At 40.7% G+C, this 21,743-nt stretch overlaps 1 protein-coding gene across 2 annotated transcripts in view; it reads left to right on the top strand.

Moving 5' to 3' along the window:
* The first annotated feature begins 2,965 nt into the window (after window positions 1-2,965).
* The window catches only part of EFNA5 (ephrin A5), a 266,511-nt gene continuing 247,733 nt past the window's right edge, over window positions 2,966-21,743 (top strand). For both annotated transcript variants that reach the window (XM_088023662.1, XM_028102850.2), the window contains exon 1: window positions 2,966-3,090. In XM_088023662.1, the coding sequence (XP_087879788.1) occupies window positions 2,966-3,090 (125 nt within the window). The remainder of the gene's footprint in view (window positions 3,091-21,743) is intronic.

The raw sequence follows: 21,743 nt of genomic DNA, 5'->3' as shown, positions 1-21,743 counted from the left end.
GTCTCCGAGGGGTTGCTGCCCCACAGCGCCGAGCTCCTGGCTAGATTCCCGGGCGCTGGAGGACGGGCGATGCGTCCCAAGGCGCTCGGACCGCCTTGCTGTCAGGCCATTGTGCTTCCGAGGCCGCCGGGGGCAAAGGCGCAGCAACCTGCTCTAGAAGTCCTAGAAGTCCGGGTACGCGCGAGTCATTTTCAAATAATAAAGGAACTCCCGCCCCGACCTGCGATTCTTGCCGCACCGGGTTCGTTGAAAGCATCTACCCTTTGGGGAGTGGGCAGTGAACGAACCTCGGGGTAGAAATGTAAAAGGTGTCATATATTTCTGATGGGCTCCCCTGCCGCATTCATTTCCTTCCTGCTGAAGGATCGCACTGAATTGCAATCACTTTACACTAATTTCCTCAATTTAAAAAAAAAAAATGTGTTTCAGAGCATCACTTTAAAGAAAAGTCTTGCTTCCTGCTCATGAACCTTTAAGTCACTGGTAGGAAGAGGCGAATTTAAAGGCACAGGAGAGATGCTCAGGTTTCCAAGATAACCCAGCTCCGGGCAATGCGCGTCGCGAACAGCGCAGATTTACAAGAACACGAATTCATTGAGGCTCCCTGACAGCCTGTTTGCTGGGACTTCAAGTCACCTGCAAGGCCTCGGAGACAGATTTCGGCTTGCCGGCTACAAGATGGGAACCGGTTCCTGTGTAATTGAAAAACCTCACTCTCAGGTAAAAAGATGTCAAATCACTCCTCAGCCCAGACGGAATTCAGCATCCAAAGGGTTACGCGCGGCTGCTGGGTTCGGGCGGAGGAGAGGGCGCCTCGGCACTCCCAGTAATTCAATTAGTCAGGTTTCTGGAAGGTGGGGCCGAGGAGGGGGGTAGGAGGCGTGGGGAAGGGAGGAGATTAAGAAAACGCCTCTTTCTCGTGGAACAAACCAATCCTGTTGGAGTGAAGAGAGAGGAAAAAACCCCGACCTGTAAGCAAACAGCAGGCTGTTCACTGACTGGCTGCTCCACCCCCCCCCGCTTTCCAAGTAAACTGCATGGGGAGAAAAAAAAAAAGAAAAAAAAAAGCAGCCCACATGACCCGGGCCGCGGCGGCAGCAGCGCTGGCTGGGCGCGGGCGGGCGGCGCCTCCCCCTGCTAGGTCCGGAGCTCACACCCGCGCTCGCGCAGCCCGCCTGCCCCGCGCCCTGCGCTACACGCCCGGGCACCGCCCCCCCCACGGCCGCACCGCCCACGTCCACGTTCACGCGCGTGGCCTTGCGCTCGGGGGCGGCGGCGGCGGCGGCTGCTGCTGGGTCGCCGTTGCTGTCGGCTTTACACGCAGGTCATTAACGAGGGGGCGTGCCCGAGGAGATTTTTCCCATAAAGCATTTTTTCTCTTTTTTTTTTTCTCTTTTGCAAAACTGACTTTTACCTCTTTCCACTTCTCGCCAGTCATTTCAATCCCTCCCGGGCTGTTCGTGCTGCTGCACTCAAGTTTATTTTCCCGCCTGGTAGAGGTTTTAGGATTCGGTTGGTGCTTTTCACCTCTTGTTGCTGCTGTGCCCAAGGAGGGAAAGAGGAGCAGCTGCAGGAGGATCGGGAAGGTTTTCTGATGTAGTCATCGGGGAGGTGCCACTCGCTCCTGCGCTCTCTCTCTCTCTCTTTTTTTCCCCCTCTTTTCCCGTTTCAAACTGATTGATGCATCTCTACAAGTTGCCGGGCTTCGGGCAAGACCCGTCGGAGTCGCAGGGACACTTCTGAGCGCTCACCCGAGGCTCTTGGCACCGCGTCTGGGGGCTCAGTCTTGCTCCCGGAAGGCGATCAGAGACTGACATCAGCCCATCCAAGAGTTGGAGGGATTCATTTAAAAAGTGATTGTTTTCTCTCTCGCTCTCCAGCCTAACAGTTGGGTTGGCGTCGTCCTGCAGGTTTGGGCATCCCAGCTCCGCCTCGCTGGCTGGTTCGTAACCTCTGCTCTTCATTCACTCTGGTGCACCCACACCCGGCCAAGAAAAGCACGCGCGAGAAATCCCCGAGGCTCTGCCAGCGCCAGGGGTGTCGTCTCCCGCCGCCGCAGTCCGACTCCGCCGGGGGGACCTGCCGGAAGACACGGAGAGCCAAACTTTTCTTTGAGGTTTGCAAGGCAAGACCGCTCCTCGCCGGCTTAGCTGCCGCTTAAGCAGTTCCAGGACGCCGGCAGGGCTGGGTTTGTGGCTCCGGATCCCCACCCTTTTCGGCGCACCGCCCCGAACCCGCAGCACCTACGACTCCTCCGAGATTTCCAAGGGTCTCCGGGTTAAGGCACAGAGAAGGCGGGGGAAGGGGGTCCTCACACTCCGGGACCACAGGCGCGAAGCCCTCCATCCGCACGGAGCCCTCCTCCTGCAGTTTCTCACCCGCCGCCAAAGTAACTTGGAGCGAAGCGGGGCGCACTGCGAGGGCCCTGGGCGGCGGCGGAGCCGTGCGCAGCCCGCGGCGCCGACGCTGAGCCGGGCCCGGCGGGCCAGTGTATGTCTCCCCGCGGCTGCGGCGCGCAACTCCCGGTGACTGTGCAGCGTGCGCCGCCGCCTGCCCCAACCCGCGGTGCCGCCGCCCGGCCCGGTGCGCACCTCCTTCTCCCGGGGTGACCGGCCTGCCGCCGCCGCTCGAGACACAGCTTGGCACCCCTTCCCCCGCCCTCGCCGCCGCCACCACACACACGCATGCTTCTCTCCATCTTGTGATTCCTTTTTTCCTCCTGAACCCTCCATTGGGGGTGCGAGTTTGTCTTTGCCCCCTCCCCGACCACCCCCCCGTCTCCTTTTCTCGTTCTCCTTCCCCTCCCCAGCTTGGTGTGCCCCTCTTTCTTTTCTTGCCACTCTTCATTCTTATTTATTCATATTTATTTGGCTCCTGCTCTCTTTCTCCCCTTCCCTCCCTCCCTCCGGATTCCTGTTCTTTCCCCGGAGTGGCTTGTCGGGGGCTCCGCCGCTGGCTAGGCGTGATGTTGCACGTGGAGATGTTGACGCTGGTGTTTCTGGTGCTCTGGATGTGTGTGTTCAGCCAGGACCCAGGCTCCAAGGCCGTCGCCGACCGCTACGCCGTCTACTGGAACAGCAGCAACCCCAGGTAAGGCAATAAGGGGAGCGGAGAGCGGGGATACTCGGGCCTCGGCGCCCTGCGGAAGAAGCGGCGGTGGCGGCGGGGACCAGCGCGCACCAGCCGCCGGCGGCGCGCACCCTCGGAGCCTGCGTCGCCAGGGGGCTGATGGCTTTCGAGGCGCCCGCGGGAAGCGCTCCCGTCGCGCCTCTCTTTGTTAAGCTGCCTCAAAGAGACCAGGAGTCCTTGGGAGTCCCGGGGGCAGCCCAGACCCGCTGCCTCTGCGGAGCGCGGGGAGACTCGGAAAAGGCGGGAGCTGGGGAGTCGAGACTTCTCCGCTTCTTCACCGGGGCAAGCCGGCCAGCATCTCGATCCGGGCGTAGCGCTTGGGCACCGGGAGTCCCGGGTGCGCGCCGTCAGGAGTTCCCGCCTGGAGCGTGGTTGCGCAGGGACTGCAGGGAGAACCCACCAAACATCCCCAAAGTTGTTGTTTTTTTTTTTTTTTTTAATTTTCTTCCCTTTTCTCGGTACGTTCAGGGAGCGCACGGGCTGGGGGAAGTGAGGCGGGGGCGGGGGCTGGGAAGCGGAAGCTTTAGGCTTTTATTTTCTTCTAACTGCGAGGCAATCATCCGGCCCCGAGCCCAGTCTCGGCCCGGCGCGCCTGGCAGTGGAGAGGATTCTCCCACCTCCTTGCCCCCCGTGGGCTCAAGGTGCCAGAAAGTTTGATCTAATGCCGGATTACGTCATGTATGCGGAGCGAGCTGCTGGAGTTGGCCGAGCCGGGAGGTGGGAGCCCTGTAGTTCACGGCCTGGCGGTGTGAAGCCGGAGGAACACGCGCAATTACCTGGAACCGTTTTGTGGGCGTCTCCAAAGCCCTCCGAGTACGCGGAAGGCTAGAGATGGGCGCCTGGGGCCGCCCTAGCGCGCCTGCTGGACTCTGGCCACCCGCAGACGTCCCTTGTTCAGGGATTCTGGAAGTGGGGAGGAGTGAGGGTTGTCCAGTGTGCCGGGCGAACCCCTCCGGATCCAGAGCAGCTCCGAGCCCTACTTTCTCCCCGGCCTGTGGGCAGCAGTCGGCCCCGCTGGGCCCATAATGTTCTGGCTCTCTGGGACTGAAGCCAGCTTCCAGGTGCGGGCTGGTTTCGGTGCCTGCCTAAGAGGGAAATAGCATCGATTATACCTGAAATCCCAGGTTTTTCTCTGGACTGGAGTGGAAGTTGGGAGGAGAGAGACTGGAGGCCGAGGGGATGATAGTTTGTGGTGGCTGCGCGCCCAACGTGTATGGGAGAGAGGGGGCTGGCGGGCGCCTCCAGTTCTTCCTATCCCTGGGTGGCCGTGTCCACTGGGTCCGTCCTTCCTCCTTAATTCAGGCTTGGGAGGGAGTCCCCGCTTGAAGTAATGTCAGCTCAGATGAAGATGGGCAGATTTCCCCACAAGCGGTCGACCGGTTGCCGAAAGGAGAGTAGCCCCCCCCCCCCCCACTCCAGGAGAGAGAGTCACACCCAGGTAGCCCAAATTCTAAATTGCACCGCCTGGCAGAAGTGGAGACATCCCTGAAAGTTTGGTTAAAAAAGAAAAAAATGTCTTCTGGAGGTGGGTGGTGGGATGGGAAGCTATTTCTTCTTTGACATGCCACTTACCACTATTAGGAAAAGAAAGGGAAGCCATCCCGCCAGAGGAGATGCCTTTTATTAAAGCTGACAAGACAAATAGAGCAAGCTTTCCAGTTGGTGATGGTGTTAAAAGCAAGTCTCATTATGTTGGTTGGTTTTATACCCGCCCTGGGCTTTATTAAAGAGCATATACGAAATACAGGAATTTATATTTCTAAACTTTAGTGCCCTATTAAATAAAATAACAGTGAACCTGGTTAGTTGAATGTGGGACATTTTGTGCTTAGTTGCTTTTCCTTCCCACTCCAAACTTCACAGTGTGATCTTTTCCTCACAGTTTTCATTTATTTGGATTCTTGGGTGTTCCAGTCATCCTAGGTTAAAACAGAAAGAATCAGCAACACCCCCACTTACCCTTCCTTCTTAACCTGTCAAGCTAGTCTGAGTTAGTTTGAGGACATTTTATCTTAGGTTATCTCTGTTTTATGCTTTTGATACTGTTGTTTGGTTTGAGATTAGCACATTGATTTTTGTCACAGGTCATGTTTTTTAATAGATTTGCCCTGCCTGTAGAAAACTCTGCTCAGGATGCCATGGTGGCTTTGAACCTGCCCAGACAAAGTTAATCTGTAGAATTTTAAAATACCAAGGGTATTCTCAAGTCTGTATTCTAATTCGAGGCTTGTGGAAATACCTTTTTATTTGATCGTTATCATTTTGATGATGTTCAAAAGAAAGGATAATGTACCCCTCTCCCAAGAGATTCAGCTCTAACTTTAGTATTCTTAGGGGTTTGTGGGTGCATTTATCTTCATATGTTGTCACAGTAAAACTTACTTTAAAAAAACTAACGTAACCGTGAAAGGCGGGCCTGGTAGGCAGATTTCTCTCTGAAATGTTGAATAAGATGGGGTTTTTTTTGATGTATTAAGAAAATTCAGCTTGGATGTGATTTAAAAACAGCCAATGCAAAATAACTAGTTTAGAAATAAGCACAGTTTTATCTCAAAAGATAGGGAAGAAACATTTTAGAAAATTTTCAAGGGTTTACTAAATTTTATAGATTCAATGTTTTACATTTTACTTTCAGTAATGTTATTTTGTAAAGTAAGCTAATCATGCCTTCTGATTTTATATAAATCCTATTTTTTAGGACTTGTTAAACTAATAAAATCAGAAGACTTAATCTTTTGGAAAAAAGTTGAAAACTTTGATTTCAACTTAAACAGATTAATTTTTTTTCTTAGGTAAGTTCAGTAGACAGGCTAATAAGGGATTCTGTGGCAAAATGAAGTAAATATATTTTTGCTTATACTAATGGAGGTGAATTTGAAATTATGTTTAAATACAATTAGAATTAAATATTACATCTTGATCACAGGATTTAAATATCTTATATTGTAACTTCTGTAGTCCTAGGAGTTCATTGTTTTCATTAATGACTCTTATTATACCATTAGTATCCATAGATCTGGATTAACAGAAAAAAATATTAAACTTATTTGCTATCAGATAGAATCTATTGTCGTAGGTATTTGCTTCTGGAAAGTGGATGTTCAATTTTCAAATGCTGATAACTTTTTAGTTGCTAGTACTTATTGGGTGGCAGGCCAAAAACCAATTTTATGTTTTGAATTGGCACAAATCTCTGAAATAGCAACTGAGAACTATCAATCTGAATAGAAGTATATGTGATAACATTTGCCTAAATGCATCTTCCATATTTTAAAAATTTGGAAAGTTGTCTGGATTTCACCTAAATATAGTAATAGAGTGATCCTTCTAATGTTAGGCTGAATTCTGAACCAGCATGTTACTAAGTAACTTTGAGTAATGAATATCTAAATCAAGGAGAATATAGCTATTTGTCTTTAATTTCTTTAAGAATGTAAAAAGCTTTTAAGTAACTTTTAAAGAGACTTTCAGTAATAAAACTTTATTTACATTATCCTGTAGCAGCTACGCTTGTAAAGATAGAGATGACTCAATATAAGAACATGCCTCTTAATCTGAAGCATGTTGTAAACAGTTTGATGCTTCCAATGAGAATATTCTTTTAAATATTGTGTGTATATTGAAAAGTTCTTGGTTTCTTTTGACCAGTTGCCAAAATGATAATAGGATAATTAAACGTTTCCTACTAATTGGCATTAACAGGTAGAAAAGTAAAATAATACAGTGGCAGATACTACCAGCATACTTGAAGAATATTGATTCTCCCCACTTAATGCTTTGCTTCTGCTGGGTTCTGAGTATCACCAATTTAAAGTGTTATGCTCTGATGGGAAAAAAAAATATCTCTATAATTCACCCCGAGTATACTAAATTTTAACCCAATCATATGTTTTCTTTGGACTTTTAAAATTCTTGTAGGGACTTGTAAATTAAACATTTCATGTTAGAGTAGCAGGTAATTGACACCATTTAGTTTTGTTAACATGTAATCTTGCAGTTGTGAAAGTGCTATGAATTCTAGGTCAGTACTCAAACCTTTCTGGTTTACAGATCATTTGTATGTGGCTAAATAGAGAGAGATAGTAACTCCCCCCCCATCATAATCCTTTGGTTTTTTTCCTTTCAAAATAAACTTGTTTTATTTTTTTAAATCAGAGTCATCAATGTTTTATTATGTATATACAATATTCTAGCACTGTGCCTTTTCCACTGACAAAGGAAATCGGTTTGATTTAAATCTAAGAATTTGGAAAGATGGAAAGTTGATCCTGGTTTTGAATGAATTTTATCACCAAACTTGTACAGGATTAACTTTATTTTTGAAATTTTTAAATGTTTTAAATAATAACTTATATGCTAGAAACTTAAAAGTTCTTCCAGTAAAAAGCATTATTTAGAATTTTTTAATTTTATTAACTGAGCCTCAATGTAATGTATTAGATATAATTGGGTAATTTTATTATTTTGATCTTTTTATCAGAATTTATGTAGACATCCGGATAAAAATAAAGCAGTATGACAGAGATTTATATCTCCCGTTTTTACCCTGATCCATTTGCAAAAAACCTGAAGTGAATCCTCCCCCCCCTTTTTTTTTACTTTACAAATTGGTATAATGGTTCTTGTTTTGGGGCACTTTTCTGTAAACATTTGAAAAGAAAAATTAGCTCCTGAGATGTTTGTTCCATCCATTTTATGCGTTATATGTTCATAATAAGCTCTCAGAAATAGTCAACTGTCTTTTTTTTTTTTAGGTGACTGGAACATCAGTGCTATTTGAGGCATACTTGGCTGTACAGTCTAATTTGGCATTTCCAGCATGAGACCAAGGTCAATAAACTCCCTGTGATTAAAAGAATCAGAGAGAGCCTTCAGTTGTTCATTACTCCCTGTTAGTTGATTTTAGTGGTATTAACTAAACCATTGGCTCACTGAAGGAATATCTTGTTGCCATGTGTGTTCTGGCTGATAATCAATAGCTGTAGAGGCTTCCACCTTTGAAGGCTGAAGATCAGGTTTGGAAGGAGCACTTAGTTATTTGGGGGCAAATTAACCTTGTGAATTTCTTGCCATTTAATCTTGCAAGATGCCTTCTGAACAGGCATTACATTGCATTCTGTCCACTGGCCTGATTTCCTGTTGTATAGGGACAGATAAAGATGAGCGCCTTCTCTTCTCCCCTGTTGCTATGAACCACGCAAGCTACCAGCTTCATGCTGGGCCAAGAAAATGAATGAATACAATTAGTCCTTCAGGAGTCCTGGCCTTCGCAAGCTTGGGAGAAGAATATGCTAAAAGAATGTATCTTTGAGGAAGAGAATACATTAAAATACAAAGTGGAACAAAACTAAGAAAATATTAAGAACAGAATTTTACATGTGGGCAGCATTTATTTATTGTTTAGTGGGTTTTTTCCCCAGTATAAATCATTTGCTTTAATAGTTTTTTAAAAAGATGCCATTCAACCCTTTTCATTTTTGTATTTGTTTTGAATAACTTCCAGTAACAATGATGATTTTAAGTTACATTTTATTTTTAGTAAGGAACCAGTCTATGTCGACTGATTCCTTATTACCAATTTTCTTTTTAGAAACAGTATATAAACTGTTAAAATAACAGCTCTGATTAGAATGTTCATGTTGGAAATGAAGCCTGTGTGTCCCTAAGTACAGCGAGGAAGGCCCTGGCCACTTACCCAGGATATTTAGACAGGATCAGTTTTCCGAACTGAGAAAAAATTGCCTTTTGATCATTTGTGACGGATAACACCTTCATATTCAGGTATAAAAACCTCAAAGGGAGTATAAGAAATGAGCTATTAATATTCACATTTAGTAATTTGTCTTTTGATGGTGATCTTAGACAACTAAACATCTACAGTGTGCTCTCTTTTAAGGGACTGATTTATATTATTAGATTTATATTTTCATTTGCTTCTGAACCTATATCCTGACCTGCTTTGTAGAAAAGTTTCTTGTGATTAATTTGAATTTCCAGTGTTTCTGAATGGGATGTTACTCACAACCAGGAGGTCTATTTCCTCCTAAATTTGTCTGCATTTAGGTCTTTAAAATTAAGTCAGTAGTAAACAAGGCAGCCCAAAGACAATAGAACTGCTCAGTTTAAAATTAAAAAGTAATATGGTGGTTTTTTTGTACTATAAGTATTATACATAGTTTGATTATAAATGAAAAAAGTTCCCTGTATCTTAGTATTTTTGATAATATCTATTCCTTGTTGCACTTTGAAGGATTTATTGTAAACTACTGAAATCTGTGCACTGTTCTGTAATGTGGAATGTGTGTGGATATAAACTCTTGGTTTTGAGGCTTTTGAGTATAGTTTTCAAACAGCCATAGATTTCAATAAAAACATTATTTTAAAATAGTGAAAACTCCTACTTAAGTTAGCTAGTTGCTGGGAGACAGGAGTGTACCACAGTCATGGTTACCTGAGCTTTCATTCAGGTAGAGTTCTATCATTTTCAATAAGGAAAAATAAACCTTTGTCATCTTTAGAAACATCCTTCATACAATTGACAGTTGACAGGTTGAAGAATATGTTACTGTCAGGCTTTATTTTCCAGTCAAGTGAGAAATAAAAATAGTTTTGAGTGATTTTTAAGAAAATCTATTTAAAAATTATTTCAAAATGTAGGGGAATGCTTTTAATATTTATTATGTATGTCATAGAATTAATCTGCCATTTGCTTCAGGGAAGGTCAGCAAAGTGCAATTCAAGGAGAGACTCTGACAGTTAAGTTCCTAGGCTGTTTACTTTAAAAAGTCCAATACAGTTGTTGTGTTTGTAATAAGATATCATTGGATGTTTTATGATGGCATTCTTTAAGAGATGTAAGTACATCAGTATTATTCCTGTAATTATTTATCAAGTGTCCCGTTTTCCATGACTGATGATCATGATTCTGCTATGACGTGGGAATTCTGGTCATGTGATATCTGTATGTTTATGCATTGGACAATTATGTTATTGGCACACAAAGATTAGACCTTTTTAAAAAATTGCTATTAATAATTTTAAATAACTGCACAGTGTAATGTATAGGTTTCCATGTGGAAATGTGTGAATACATGCTTGGAGATTAGGGGAAAAAGATGACTAAGTTTTTGCTCCCCAATTTAGAAAAGCTAGGTTTTTGGCTTTCTGTTAAATCAGAGGGTTTTTTTGTTTTGTTTTTTTTTTAGAAGCAGCCATCTTGTTTTAAGACCGATTTTATTTCTTTCATGAAAATGGTCTGGAAATGAATATGGATGATAGAAAAGGACTAAACCACTTTATAATAATTTTGGCAGGGCTCTACATTTAAAGCTCTCTCAAATTATTTGTCAGCTCATTAGAATGCTATCTTCTTGTATTTAGTTGAAAAAAGGAAGTTTTAATTTAGTAATAATATATTTTAAACCCAGGCATATTTTAATGTTAAATGTCGGGCTGTACCATGTTTACATATGTATTTTTCTTTTGTAGCTTACAATTTGTTGTTAATTTCAAAGTAGTATATTAATAGCTCCTATGGTAACCCCCCAAATCCTGATTTCCTTTTTTTGATTGTTCTAAGTAGGCCTTTTTATGTCAACCAACGTATTTTTTTCCGTAAATCGCTCAGCGGTACCAAGAATCTTTCTCTAGTAAGAGGTGCTGATAAAAGTATAGGTATCTTTAAAAATGAAACATTTGGGATGCTTTCAGAAGCATTATATGAGATCAGAGCCTTTTTGTCCCTGAAATATAGGCCTTCATTCTCTCACTAAACTGTTCTTATGGGTTCTTATAATTTCTTAGAAAATTATATTGGAAGTAGATTCATATTTGTTATTAAAAATTATGAGAATATGTCAGCCGAGTCTGTTATATTTTCCACCACGTTTTGTATTTTTCAATACATTTGGAAGAACACGTGGCCTAGTAAAGTTTACCAAAAATTTATACTAAACTTCTTGCTACTGCATCTGTTTGATGATGTCTGGGAACATTATTCCCATGAACTGCAGTAAAAACAGAACTTCCTTAAGATTAATTTCAAAGTAATCTGACTCAGTCAGTCTGATTAAACTGGGCACAGATTGAAAACTACTTATGTCACAGATTGCTTCAGTTGATTAGAAGTAGGATTTTTGGTGGTTGCAGATGCAATATAAAGGTGATAAATAAAATGCATGTTTTAAGAAATGGTATACATCTCCTAGACTCCTTATTTGAAGTCCAGGTATGAGCTGATAGTTTTTGTACTGCAAAGCTTTCCTCTGATATCCATCATCCATCCATTTTTTTTGTTTTGTTTTTTGACTGGCTCATGGATAAGACTAGAATATCTGAGTGTCCAAAGTGACCTTTTTGTTTTAAATGGACTAATAAATACTTTTGTTTTTTCTTTTTGCTTCTAAGCTGTCAGAGTGTCCATTCTAAGTCTTATTAGTGACTTATTTATGTATGTAGAAACTATAGTTAACAACTAGCTCTTGCTTCATGTTGTGAAAATACATATTAGGAAAGTATTTTGTCATATTAAAATGCAGTTTTATGGTTTGAATAAAATCAAGGCATGGCTTATTTTGGTTGGATAATTATAGTGCAAATTGTGATCTGGATTTTGATGGTGGTAGACATGATACTTGGTGTTTCATGTTCCATAGACACCCGTGGGACATACGGCTTTGTCACGTTTACCGAACTTTAATAATGTGTGTGTGTGTGGGGGGGCTTAACCTCTTGGTTAGGTTTTTTATAGTACTTAATTTTATGGAAACAAATGGGAATAGAAAGAAAAGGAAGACTAATTCTAAATATGGGGAAATGATCCTTTGTGTTTAACAATTAGGTTAAACAAAGTGGGAGCAAATGAGCCTCGTTCCCCTTCTATTGTTTCAGGGCAAGAAAATACAGACAGATGTCGGAATGTGGAAGCTGTGACCTCTGACCCACACAGCATGGCCGCTGCCATGGCACACAAGTGTCCTGAGCCACCATAGTAGCAGGATGCTTTTTTGAAGTGACTGACACTTTGAGATGGAGAACCTGAAACTGATTCTGTAGCTATTTGCAGGTCTCTGAAGTATCAGTCTTTTTAGCTTCACTTTTAAGTTCCTCACCTTACCTTTTATGAAAAATGTTTCTTTGTTTGGCTCAGACAGAGCTTTTGTGACTTCTGGATGGGTTCTGTATTCCTGTAGCCACTATCAATCTTTGCCTCCCAATAAATTCATTCGTCGGGTTGGGATAATGGAGGAGGCGCAGATGTATGGCTCTGCTGCACCAAAGCGTTTGTCTGCTTTATTTAACTAATATCTATATTTTAAAGACAGATGAAAGTGCTGGTTTTATTAAAGGCCTTTTCTTTTAGTTTCTGACCTGCAATCTTGCCAATAACCCTTGGGTTCAGACAGACCATTAATGTTTTAGATACTGTGGCATTCAGTGTTTTCTTCATATATTTGTTTACTGTTACTGCTTCGATAAACTTTTATGCCTATTTCGGTAGTTTTCTGGCGGGGGCTCCATTTATTAAAATTTAGTGACCCAGCACTAAGAAGGGTACAGTTCAAATCGTGGTGCTTCTGACAGGGTTTTGTGTCAAACTAGAGAAAATAATAGGGAAATGAAAGCTGCCAAAATGTGTCTCCCAATTACTAATTAATCAGGCGAGAAAGGACCTCAGTGACAGATCTGGTGTCCGCCATGACAGCAACTCGGGGGGATGCTTTATTTTAAATACTGTATAAAACAAATTAAAGTAAGCCTCAGGGAATGGAGCACCCAGATATTTGATTTCACAAGTGCTAATTTAATTCCATGGAAAGCAAAGCAAAAAGCAAAATTTGAAACTGCATCTTTGTACTCTTCACTGATAATATCAAAACAAAGCTATTCTAAAGAGTATTTCCCTTATTAATAAACAATGCCTTTATTCTTATTAATATTTTAGCACAGATACAGTAGTATTCTTGGTTTTAGTATCCATAGAGCATTTTATACCTACTTTATTGTCAATAGAGACTCAGGAAAAAATTCAAAATTTTTCCATCATATGCCTGTCATCAATATTTTGAGAATTGCTGTAATTGAAGAACTAACCTTTTTTCCTCCCCTGCAAATACACGTTTTTGCTGTTCCAGAGGTTCCCTTCTCTTCTGGCAATGTTCCCATTATGGTTGCTGGACCCATAATTAAATGCCTGTTATTAGTGTATTTTTTCCATAGCATTTACAACATAAAAAGAAAAGGGTCTTGTATGGAACTATAGCTGTCAGGGGAACAATGAAAACTAATTACACACTCAGCTATCACCATTGTCAACTATACTCTTGGGAAAACAAAAACATGACAAAGTGTGTGTGTTGGGTGGGGTGTGTATACATATATAGGGTATTCCATATGAATATATACGTATGGGGTCAGACATATCGGATGACCTAACTTGAAACTCTGTGTTCTCGGAAACAAAACAAAACATAAAAGACCATCTGATTCTGTTAATTAAAAAGAAACAAAGCAGTCCTTTATTAGGGAGAGAGTCCTTACTTTGGTATCCCTCCCTTATTATATGGACTGAGAGAACCAGCAGTAATTTTGACTCTGAATACCTCATTATTTTGAGTTTTACTTTGGAATGGTCTTGTTATTGATACATCTATAGATGCTGTTAATGTATCTGATTATTTCTTACAGTTACCTCTTTTATAAATTGTTACTTCCTATCTCTAGATTTTTGTCTTGATATCTGGTTATTTGAGAACTAATTACCTAGTTTGTTACTATGTAGATCTCTCTATCACAGTCTTTCCCTTTTGATGGCTTTGGCCATTTTACTATTTCTGGGCCTGTGCGATTGGTAGGTGGATTTGAGAAAGAAAATAAAACTAAAAAAATGACATTTCTGAAACTTAGAGCAGCTTTGGTGTGAGATTTGGTAAGAAAAGACTTTGAGGCTATTGAATAACATGAGGTTTTGGAATCAATTTTGGATTTCAATCATCCGTGCCATCCCTGTTCTCTGGTACTATGTGGAATTAGGATTTGGCCCTAGATAATGTTTTCCATTACTATCTTGATTCCTTGGGTGAATTCTCTGTAGTATACTTAAAATCAAAGCCAAATGGGTGAATTTAGGAATTATATATTGATTTTAGCTTATTTTTCCAAAGTTTTCACATTAAAGCAATATTATAGCTAATATCTAAGCATAATAATATATTCCTGTATTGAATATCTAAAAGTTACAATTGATGAAATATCTATTGAGTGATACGTACAAGCACTGGGAGGCACACAGCTGCCTCAGAGATGAAGACAGCAACTGTACCCTGAAGGAACTTGCAGTTTTGTGCAGTTACAACAATTTTATACACAGAGTAGATAGTACTATGAGAGATGTTCACACATGGATTTATTCAGCAAATATTTATTGAGTGTCCACTGTGGGTCAGGTATTGTTCTTGTACTGGAGATACCACAGTAAACAGTGTAAACAGCATCCCTGCATGAAGCATTCAGTTAGCAATTTCTAGATAACTGCTTCTCATCGTCTAATTGCATGCAGATCCTCTGGAGGTCTTGCTGAAATACAGATTTTAATTCAGCGGATCTGGGGCAGGGCCCTGCTAGTGTGCATTTCTTACAAGCTCCAGGTTATATGATGCAGTTGGCCTGTGCACCACAGTTTGGGCAGCAAGTTTCTAGATAAGTCAGTGGGGAGAGAGATTATTTCCGGCTCCTCATCAAGGACTCTTGGTTGTATTTGCCCTGAACTTCCTATATAGTTCTATAATTTCTAAAATGGCTTAGTATTTGCACAAGGGAAAGTGATTTGTCTTAAGACCTAGTAGTCTTCATTTTTAGCACTTTCCTCCAAATCTCAAATCAAATAGCTTTTCCTATTGAGGTGTATGCATCATTAAAAATCCACCATGAACAAAAGTACTAGGCCAGGGATTTTGTTGTAAGTTTTGCTTAGACAGATTCTTTTGGAGTGAAAATACTGCCTTGGTCCAAAAAGTTTTAGGAGGATCCTGTCATAAATGTCTCAGGATATTTATTTGCAAACCCTCCCCAGATGTATTTTATGTGGCAATGCCAGAATTACACCTCAGAAACAGATTTTTAACACTTTCCCATTTAAATTGGAATGCTTAAATGAACCCCAAATGTTCATTTTACATTCAGCAGAGAAGATGACTAATAGTGTGTCTGGCTTCCACTGGCTGGGTGTGTTGTGGGTGGCCCTGACGGGAGCCTACGCTTCCAATGGGGTTATAAGAGACTTGGGGGGAAATTCATTCCTGCTTTAAAATTCTCCGATTCTAGTGTCCTTTGTGGGAAATCTTTGTTCCTCCACAGTCCAGGTACTATAAAGTCTGTAAATACGCTTCCACATTTTTCAGTCTGTATATCATTTGATTTGCAGAACAAATATCATGGGATGCTTGTATTAACAAATAAAGGATGGGACTAGTTAAATTCAGATTACTCTGCCTCCTTACCCTTTTTGTTCTTCACTCTGTGTGTATAAATACAATATTACTAATCCCCTAAGTGAACTTTAAAGTCTTTGAAAGCATCAGTGAGTTGAGTTACTTAACCAAAATTACCTCTATGGAACAATTGTAAAAAGGAAGATGGAGCTGTTTGTACTGTAAATCAGCTATATTTTAATACAAACAAAAAAAGAGGGAAAGGATGGTGAGCCCTCTTAATTCAGGTATCCTTTTATTTTTATAACAGTTTTTACCGACATTTTTTATAATTCAAACAGAAACAAATCTTTTCATTTTTAAATCCTTGGTAAAATGGATTTAATTTAAAACACTGGGTAGCGTTTTATAAGAACTATGACTCTTATTAAGAATAGTAAATAAAGACGTTACCGTTTGGGTTTTTTTTTCGTAGGTTTATTCTTATGCTCACCATGGTGTAATACAAGTAAGCATTCAGAGATAATGACTTTGAAATGACATCTGCTTAGTTTCTAGTTTTATGATTCTCACTGATACAGGAATTTGAGAATCTTCTGTGACTATGTGTGAATTTATGTGGTTCCTAAAAGTGAAGTATACTATGTGCTTAGAGGATTATTACATTCAGAAATAGGATATCTTCATTGATTAAAATGAAGTCATTTGCATATCTCTAAAGAATGGTTTTGTTCAAAATGAGTGGATACACCTCAGATTTGTGGTCATCGCCATCCTCAGGGCAAGTAGAAGTTGTTGAATAGTTCTAATTATTGTGTGTTGACCTTCATTTTAGAAAAAGGAGGAAATAAGTATATTAAATAGTTTTTATTTAACTCAAAGTTATTAACAGTGATTTTTCATCAGATTAATAGATTGTAATCAAGTTCTTAGGAACACTGATATGTATACATTTATAGATTGTTTTGACTGCATGAAATAAAAGCGATGAATTCATGTACTTTTTTTGTTTTGAGTTTTATAATAGCAGCTGTTGTGAACATGGCCTTAAGTGGGTTTGGGTGGTTTTGTATAGGCAAGAGCTCAGAGAGTGAGATATTTAAAAACCTACCATCAGATTAGATTTTTAAGTTGTCTTTGTAAACATTTTGTTGGTTGTATTTCAGATCTGGCTAAATTTCAGCTCTAGTTGATTCCTAAGTATGCCATTCATAGTGATGAAGCTGAGCCTCAGTTTCTTCACCCTAATCAATAAATGGGCATAATAAAAATAATGTCTCCCTCAGATTTGTGAAAATTCAAAGGAAAGTACATCTGTGACAGGACTTTGGAAATGGAGTTATAAAAACAGAGATTGAAGAGGCCACCTCCCTTTGTACTGGTGCATCTTTATAATTCTGTACATTCTTGTATGTTGCATAGAAAGCACAAATCAAACTTCATTTCAGAGCATCATGGTAGAGTTGACTATTTTAAAGATAGGTTGAGTTGTATTTTATGTTTTAGGCTTTATCTTGTGATTTCTACAAGGGTAATAATGTGCAGATAATGACACGCGAGAGGCAAGTCTGCCAGGCCCTTCTTCCCGGGAAGGAATTTTGGATCTCCTTTGTAACGTTGGTCAAGTTTATTTTTAATGCCCTCTCGTCTCCTCTCTGTCTCTTCTATGTTGCTTCTTCTTGACTTTTAAAACCCTGATATTCTGCTCTGGACTTCACAGGTATAATGAGATATCTCCCATCTCAAAGGAGAAATTAATGAATACTGACACCCTCTTGGAGAATGCTTGTATTTCCAATGAGGGACTTGCTGAAGCAAATCAATTCCTGTCTGGGGCTGTTCCTTACAGGCAGCCTGGCTATCCCTGGGATCCTTGGATTCTTGTGAATCCTGCTGCCAGAAGAGCAGCGTTTAGCCTCTTGACGCCTCTGTGCTTAAACAACTCCTGATATCGACTGCTTTTAAACTTAGTACATATTAATCATACACACACTGATGTTAGGAACATAAATAGATCATAACAGCATCTAGCTGAGAAAGGAAACAGAATTTGTCAAGGAACACATATTTTAATGCATTGAAACCTGAGTAACCCATTACTGTCAAAGGGCCGCTTTTCTGTAGAATTGTCTGGTGGTTATTCAAAGCAGGTTTTACTTCATATGTTTATAGTTATTTAGGAGAATAGCAAATGTGCCTGTTACTTGTTTTAAAATTGCAATCATATACTTACACGATTATTTTGTAACGTTTTACTCCTGAAGGTATAAACCTCACTTAGACCAAAAAAAAAGCAAAAATAGTAATTTATAAGGAAAATTATCAATGATCCTATGTGCTGTACCCAGAGATTTAGTGACAACTGAGGGCAGCACTTGGCAAGTAGCAATAAAAGTAAAAATATTGAATAGCAAATTATTTGAAAGAGCACTGATAACTGTGCACAACTGGTTTTCCTTAAAAGTTCAGTGTTCTGATATTTAGAATTGCTGTGCTCACTAGAATGTTAGATTGATCTTTGTTACTCTTGCATCATTTTATAGAAAAACAGATTTCTTTTGTCCTCCCTAAATTGGAAGTTAAGATTTATCAAGGGAATGAGCTCGCTGTGTGTTTATTTCAAGTGTAAAACTTCATAATTTTGTGTTACTTGGATTCAGTGTCTGATGACTGATTAATGGTCACAATCCCTCTCTTGTTCCAGGCTTCCTTTCTTGGCAAAAGGGTACTCAAGAAGTTTAAATTTTCATGACTTACTTATTGACACTTTGTATTATTGAAAAAAAATTCCTTATGCTCTTATATACCAGTTCAAAAATATCAGCCAGAGACTTCATCTCGGCTAGGCTGACTCAGTATATTCTTTCCACGAGAGCATGCTGATTGATGAAATTGAGTGTATGGCAATCCAGTAATTCCTTAAGATGTTGAAATGATTGAATTGAGTTGCATTTTAATTATTTAGTTTTTATTAATACAGTAAATAATGTAGTAAAGATTAGAGCTGAACATATTCCTGTGCATTTGATGAATCTAGACAAACATAACTGAACAAGCCAATCCTAGTATGCCTAACCTTTTACCTCATATTTTTTGGAGGAGGGGTGATTTGAATTTTCTTTATTCTCTTTGTGAAATGCCAAATTATGTCAATGTATTTTACATGCTTAGAATATAGACGATGGTGATGACTTTTTTATTTGAATGCAATAATGAGCTTTATAATTGGTTACAGCAGACAACTATGAATTTCTTTCCTCAGGTATCTAACTGGAATTTTTAGTAATTTTATATGGCCTTAATCATTTTAGTAAAATTTCACCACTGTCACTCCAGGTTAGTTTTATTACACTTGACTTTTTTTTTTTAATTAAGTCAACTGGGCAAATGTAAAACTATTTACAGTTAAATAGTTCTATTTTTAATTATGTGAGTATCTCTACATTTATCTCAACAAAAGGCAGTGTGAATCGACCGGCAAACTCCTTTGACTGTGATGTAGTATTACAGCCGACTATCTATCCCTCCTACCCATCCCCCCCCCCCCCCCCCCCCCCCCCCCGCCATCCTGTAGTAAGCCACTTTCACTAGTTGGGGAGATTGACTTTTTTTTTTTTCCAGTTACTCTTTTCAAAGGCAAAGAGACCAGCCTTCCCAATATTGCCCAGATAGCAGACACATGTACTTATTCTGTGTAAATATCATATGGTATTTACATTAGCATACTCTTAGTTCACAGTGTTTGAGAATCACAACTTCATTTTAGGACACACTTGGATTGGTAGTATACATAAGATCTGGTTTGGAAGTCGGTCAAGGAATATGGACTAACCACGTGGAGTCCGTGCATTGCTGCTCCAGGCAGAGTAGGCAAATATTGGCAAGCTTTGGGTGCTTGATAGGATCAGACCCCTGCTCACAAGATATACAGGGGTCACATTAAGTGGATTTGCACTGCAGCCTGATACGGAGTTTTAAGACTGCGGTAATCAGTGTTGGAAGACGATTGGTTTTTCTTGTTATAAATTGCTAATTAGTATTGAAAGTTTAACCTGTTTCGTGGAAGAGCCTCCCTTATTTTCTCTGAGAAAGTGGTTTGGACAGTAATCTATTTACTCTGTCTCTACCAACTGCACTACCCCTTGCCCCTGTGTTAAAATCTAGAAGCCTCCGGGGACCCCCCCCCCCCACTGTTGAGTTCTGCTTGGAAGGAGCTTTAAAACGGTGGCTCCAAACTGAAGTAAATATTGACTGGGTCTGGGGCTGAGGCCTGCTCAAAGCCTCCCATTGTTCCTCCTTAGTCAGCACCCCAGAGCCAGGCTCAAGTGCGCATGTGTTAGGAGGAGAAGAAAGGCTGCGGAGGGAAATTAAGCGGGCCCACAGCTGAACTCGTAAATGCGCGCCCTATGGAGGAAAGGGAAGCCGACTACAAAGCCAGCAGGAGCTTATGCTGGGTTACAGAGAATTTGACAGACTGAAGTGCAGAAGCACTCTTTGCCCTATCTGTTTCGGAGAAGTTTACAGTACATGAAGCTCTTGGTCTTGGTGAGTCCATCCTCCCATCGCTGAGTGAAACCTTCCTGCCAGTGATGGGGTCTTCTCAAGGGCAAATGAAATGTCGCATTCTGGTGGACTTGAAAGAAAGATGAGGGGTAAACCTGGATTCCAGAAGAATCCTTCTGCCTCCCTGATACCTGTTCGGAGGCTTCTGTCAACCTTTCCTCCTTCAGCTGTCATGTCAGATTACACACTCTCTTGGGTCTCCTAAGTGCTTCGGCATCCTCCGGGGTATCAGATGGGTGCGGGGGAACCATATGCCATCTGAAATGAAAGTTCTGAAGTTCCGAAGAGGGGATGTTCTTATTATATGAAAATTTTTTACTTTTTTTTTGAGAAAAGAAAATTAAATCATTTAAATATGGAACAGATTCCCTTGTTTAAAGTGGAGTACTTTGAGTAAAAGCTGCCTGTATTTTTACCATTCAATTCAAGAACCCAAACAAACAGCTGGCTGACTTATGTTTTACTGAAAACCACCCCAGTACATTTACTAACTGGAAAAGTAAACATCCTTAAAAAGAAATCCTCATGTGTCCTGACTGCAAAGTGATTTTTAATAAATATACAGTAAAACCAACAGCATATTTGAATTGTTACTCATTTTGACTGATATTGTAAGCACCCCTTCATCTTAAATGCCTGGTCTTCTGTGATATTTGATGTGAACATGTCAGTGCTAAAGACCACATGCAGGTAAATGCCAAGACAATTAGAAAAATTCATTAATTGTCAAGGCAGTGATCAAAATGTTCTGCTTCACTCAGGATACTAATAATGAACAACAAAGCAAATAATGTCAAAATAAAGCTGGAATGCTGTGGACAGAGAGAAAGAACATCTGTTCAGGGGTAAAAGGAACTACTTCCTAAAAGAATAATTTAGTCTTTGGATGATGGTTATGATTTTAATAGAGTTGGGGGGAGAGGAATATTACAGAGATCCATAGCAACTGGACTAAAGACCTGCTGGCTAGAACTGTGTGCATGGATTTGGGGGATACCCTGAAAGTAGTTTATTCAGAGTGAAGGGGATCTGGGGAAAGTATCTGAGGCAGAAGGGTGGGTTAGCCATATTGTAAGGTGTCACTGTGGGGCTGGGTTTCTAATATCAAGGGGTAGGGTCATTCTGATGAATTGCTCTTTATGGTGGATGAATTAACAGGGTTCTCATATGTACTCTAATTGTACTGCATTGTTGTGTATCTTAGCCACGGTTTAATTGCTTTGTAAATAGTACTGATTACTGGAAATGCTTATGTTCTCCCAATTAGGCTTGTTTTCTAAGTGGTTAGATGGTAAGGTGGTAAAAATCAGGACAATTTTAATATTTCCAGACAGAACTTGGGGGTGCTCTATTGTATCTGAGTTGTTTCACTGATTTATGGACTGAGCAGTTGTTTCCAAGCTTCTTTTTTAACCAAAAAAAAAATGGTCATAAAAATCATTAGCAGAAACCTATTATGTAAAACAGAGAAAGAAAGAAAGAAAGAAAGAAAAAGAAAGAGAAAGAAAGGAAAAGGAAAAACCACCCAATAAAGTAGCAGGTTATATTTAGAAAAGCTTGGGATCTGGGGCTCTGCCCACCTCTCTTCCCAAGCTTCTGAGAGGCCTGTGAAGACCCCGAATG

The sequence above is a fragment of the Eumetopias jubatus genome, unplaced genomic scaffold (assembly GCF_037043125.1).
Source record: "Eumetopias jubatus isolate StellerSeaLion01/CBP00866 unplaced genomic scaffold, mEumJub1_p1.0 scaffold_5, whole genome shotgun sequence".
Classification (NCBI taxonomy): domain Eukaryota; kingdom Metazoa; phylum Chordata; class Mammalia; order Carnivora; family Otariidae; genus Eumetopias; species Eumetopias jubatus.
This window is presented reverse-complemented; position numbering and strand designations above follow the sequence as displayed.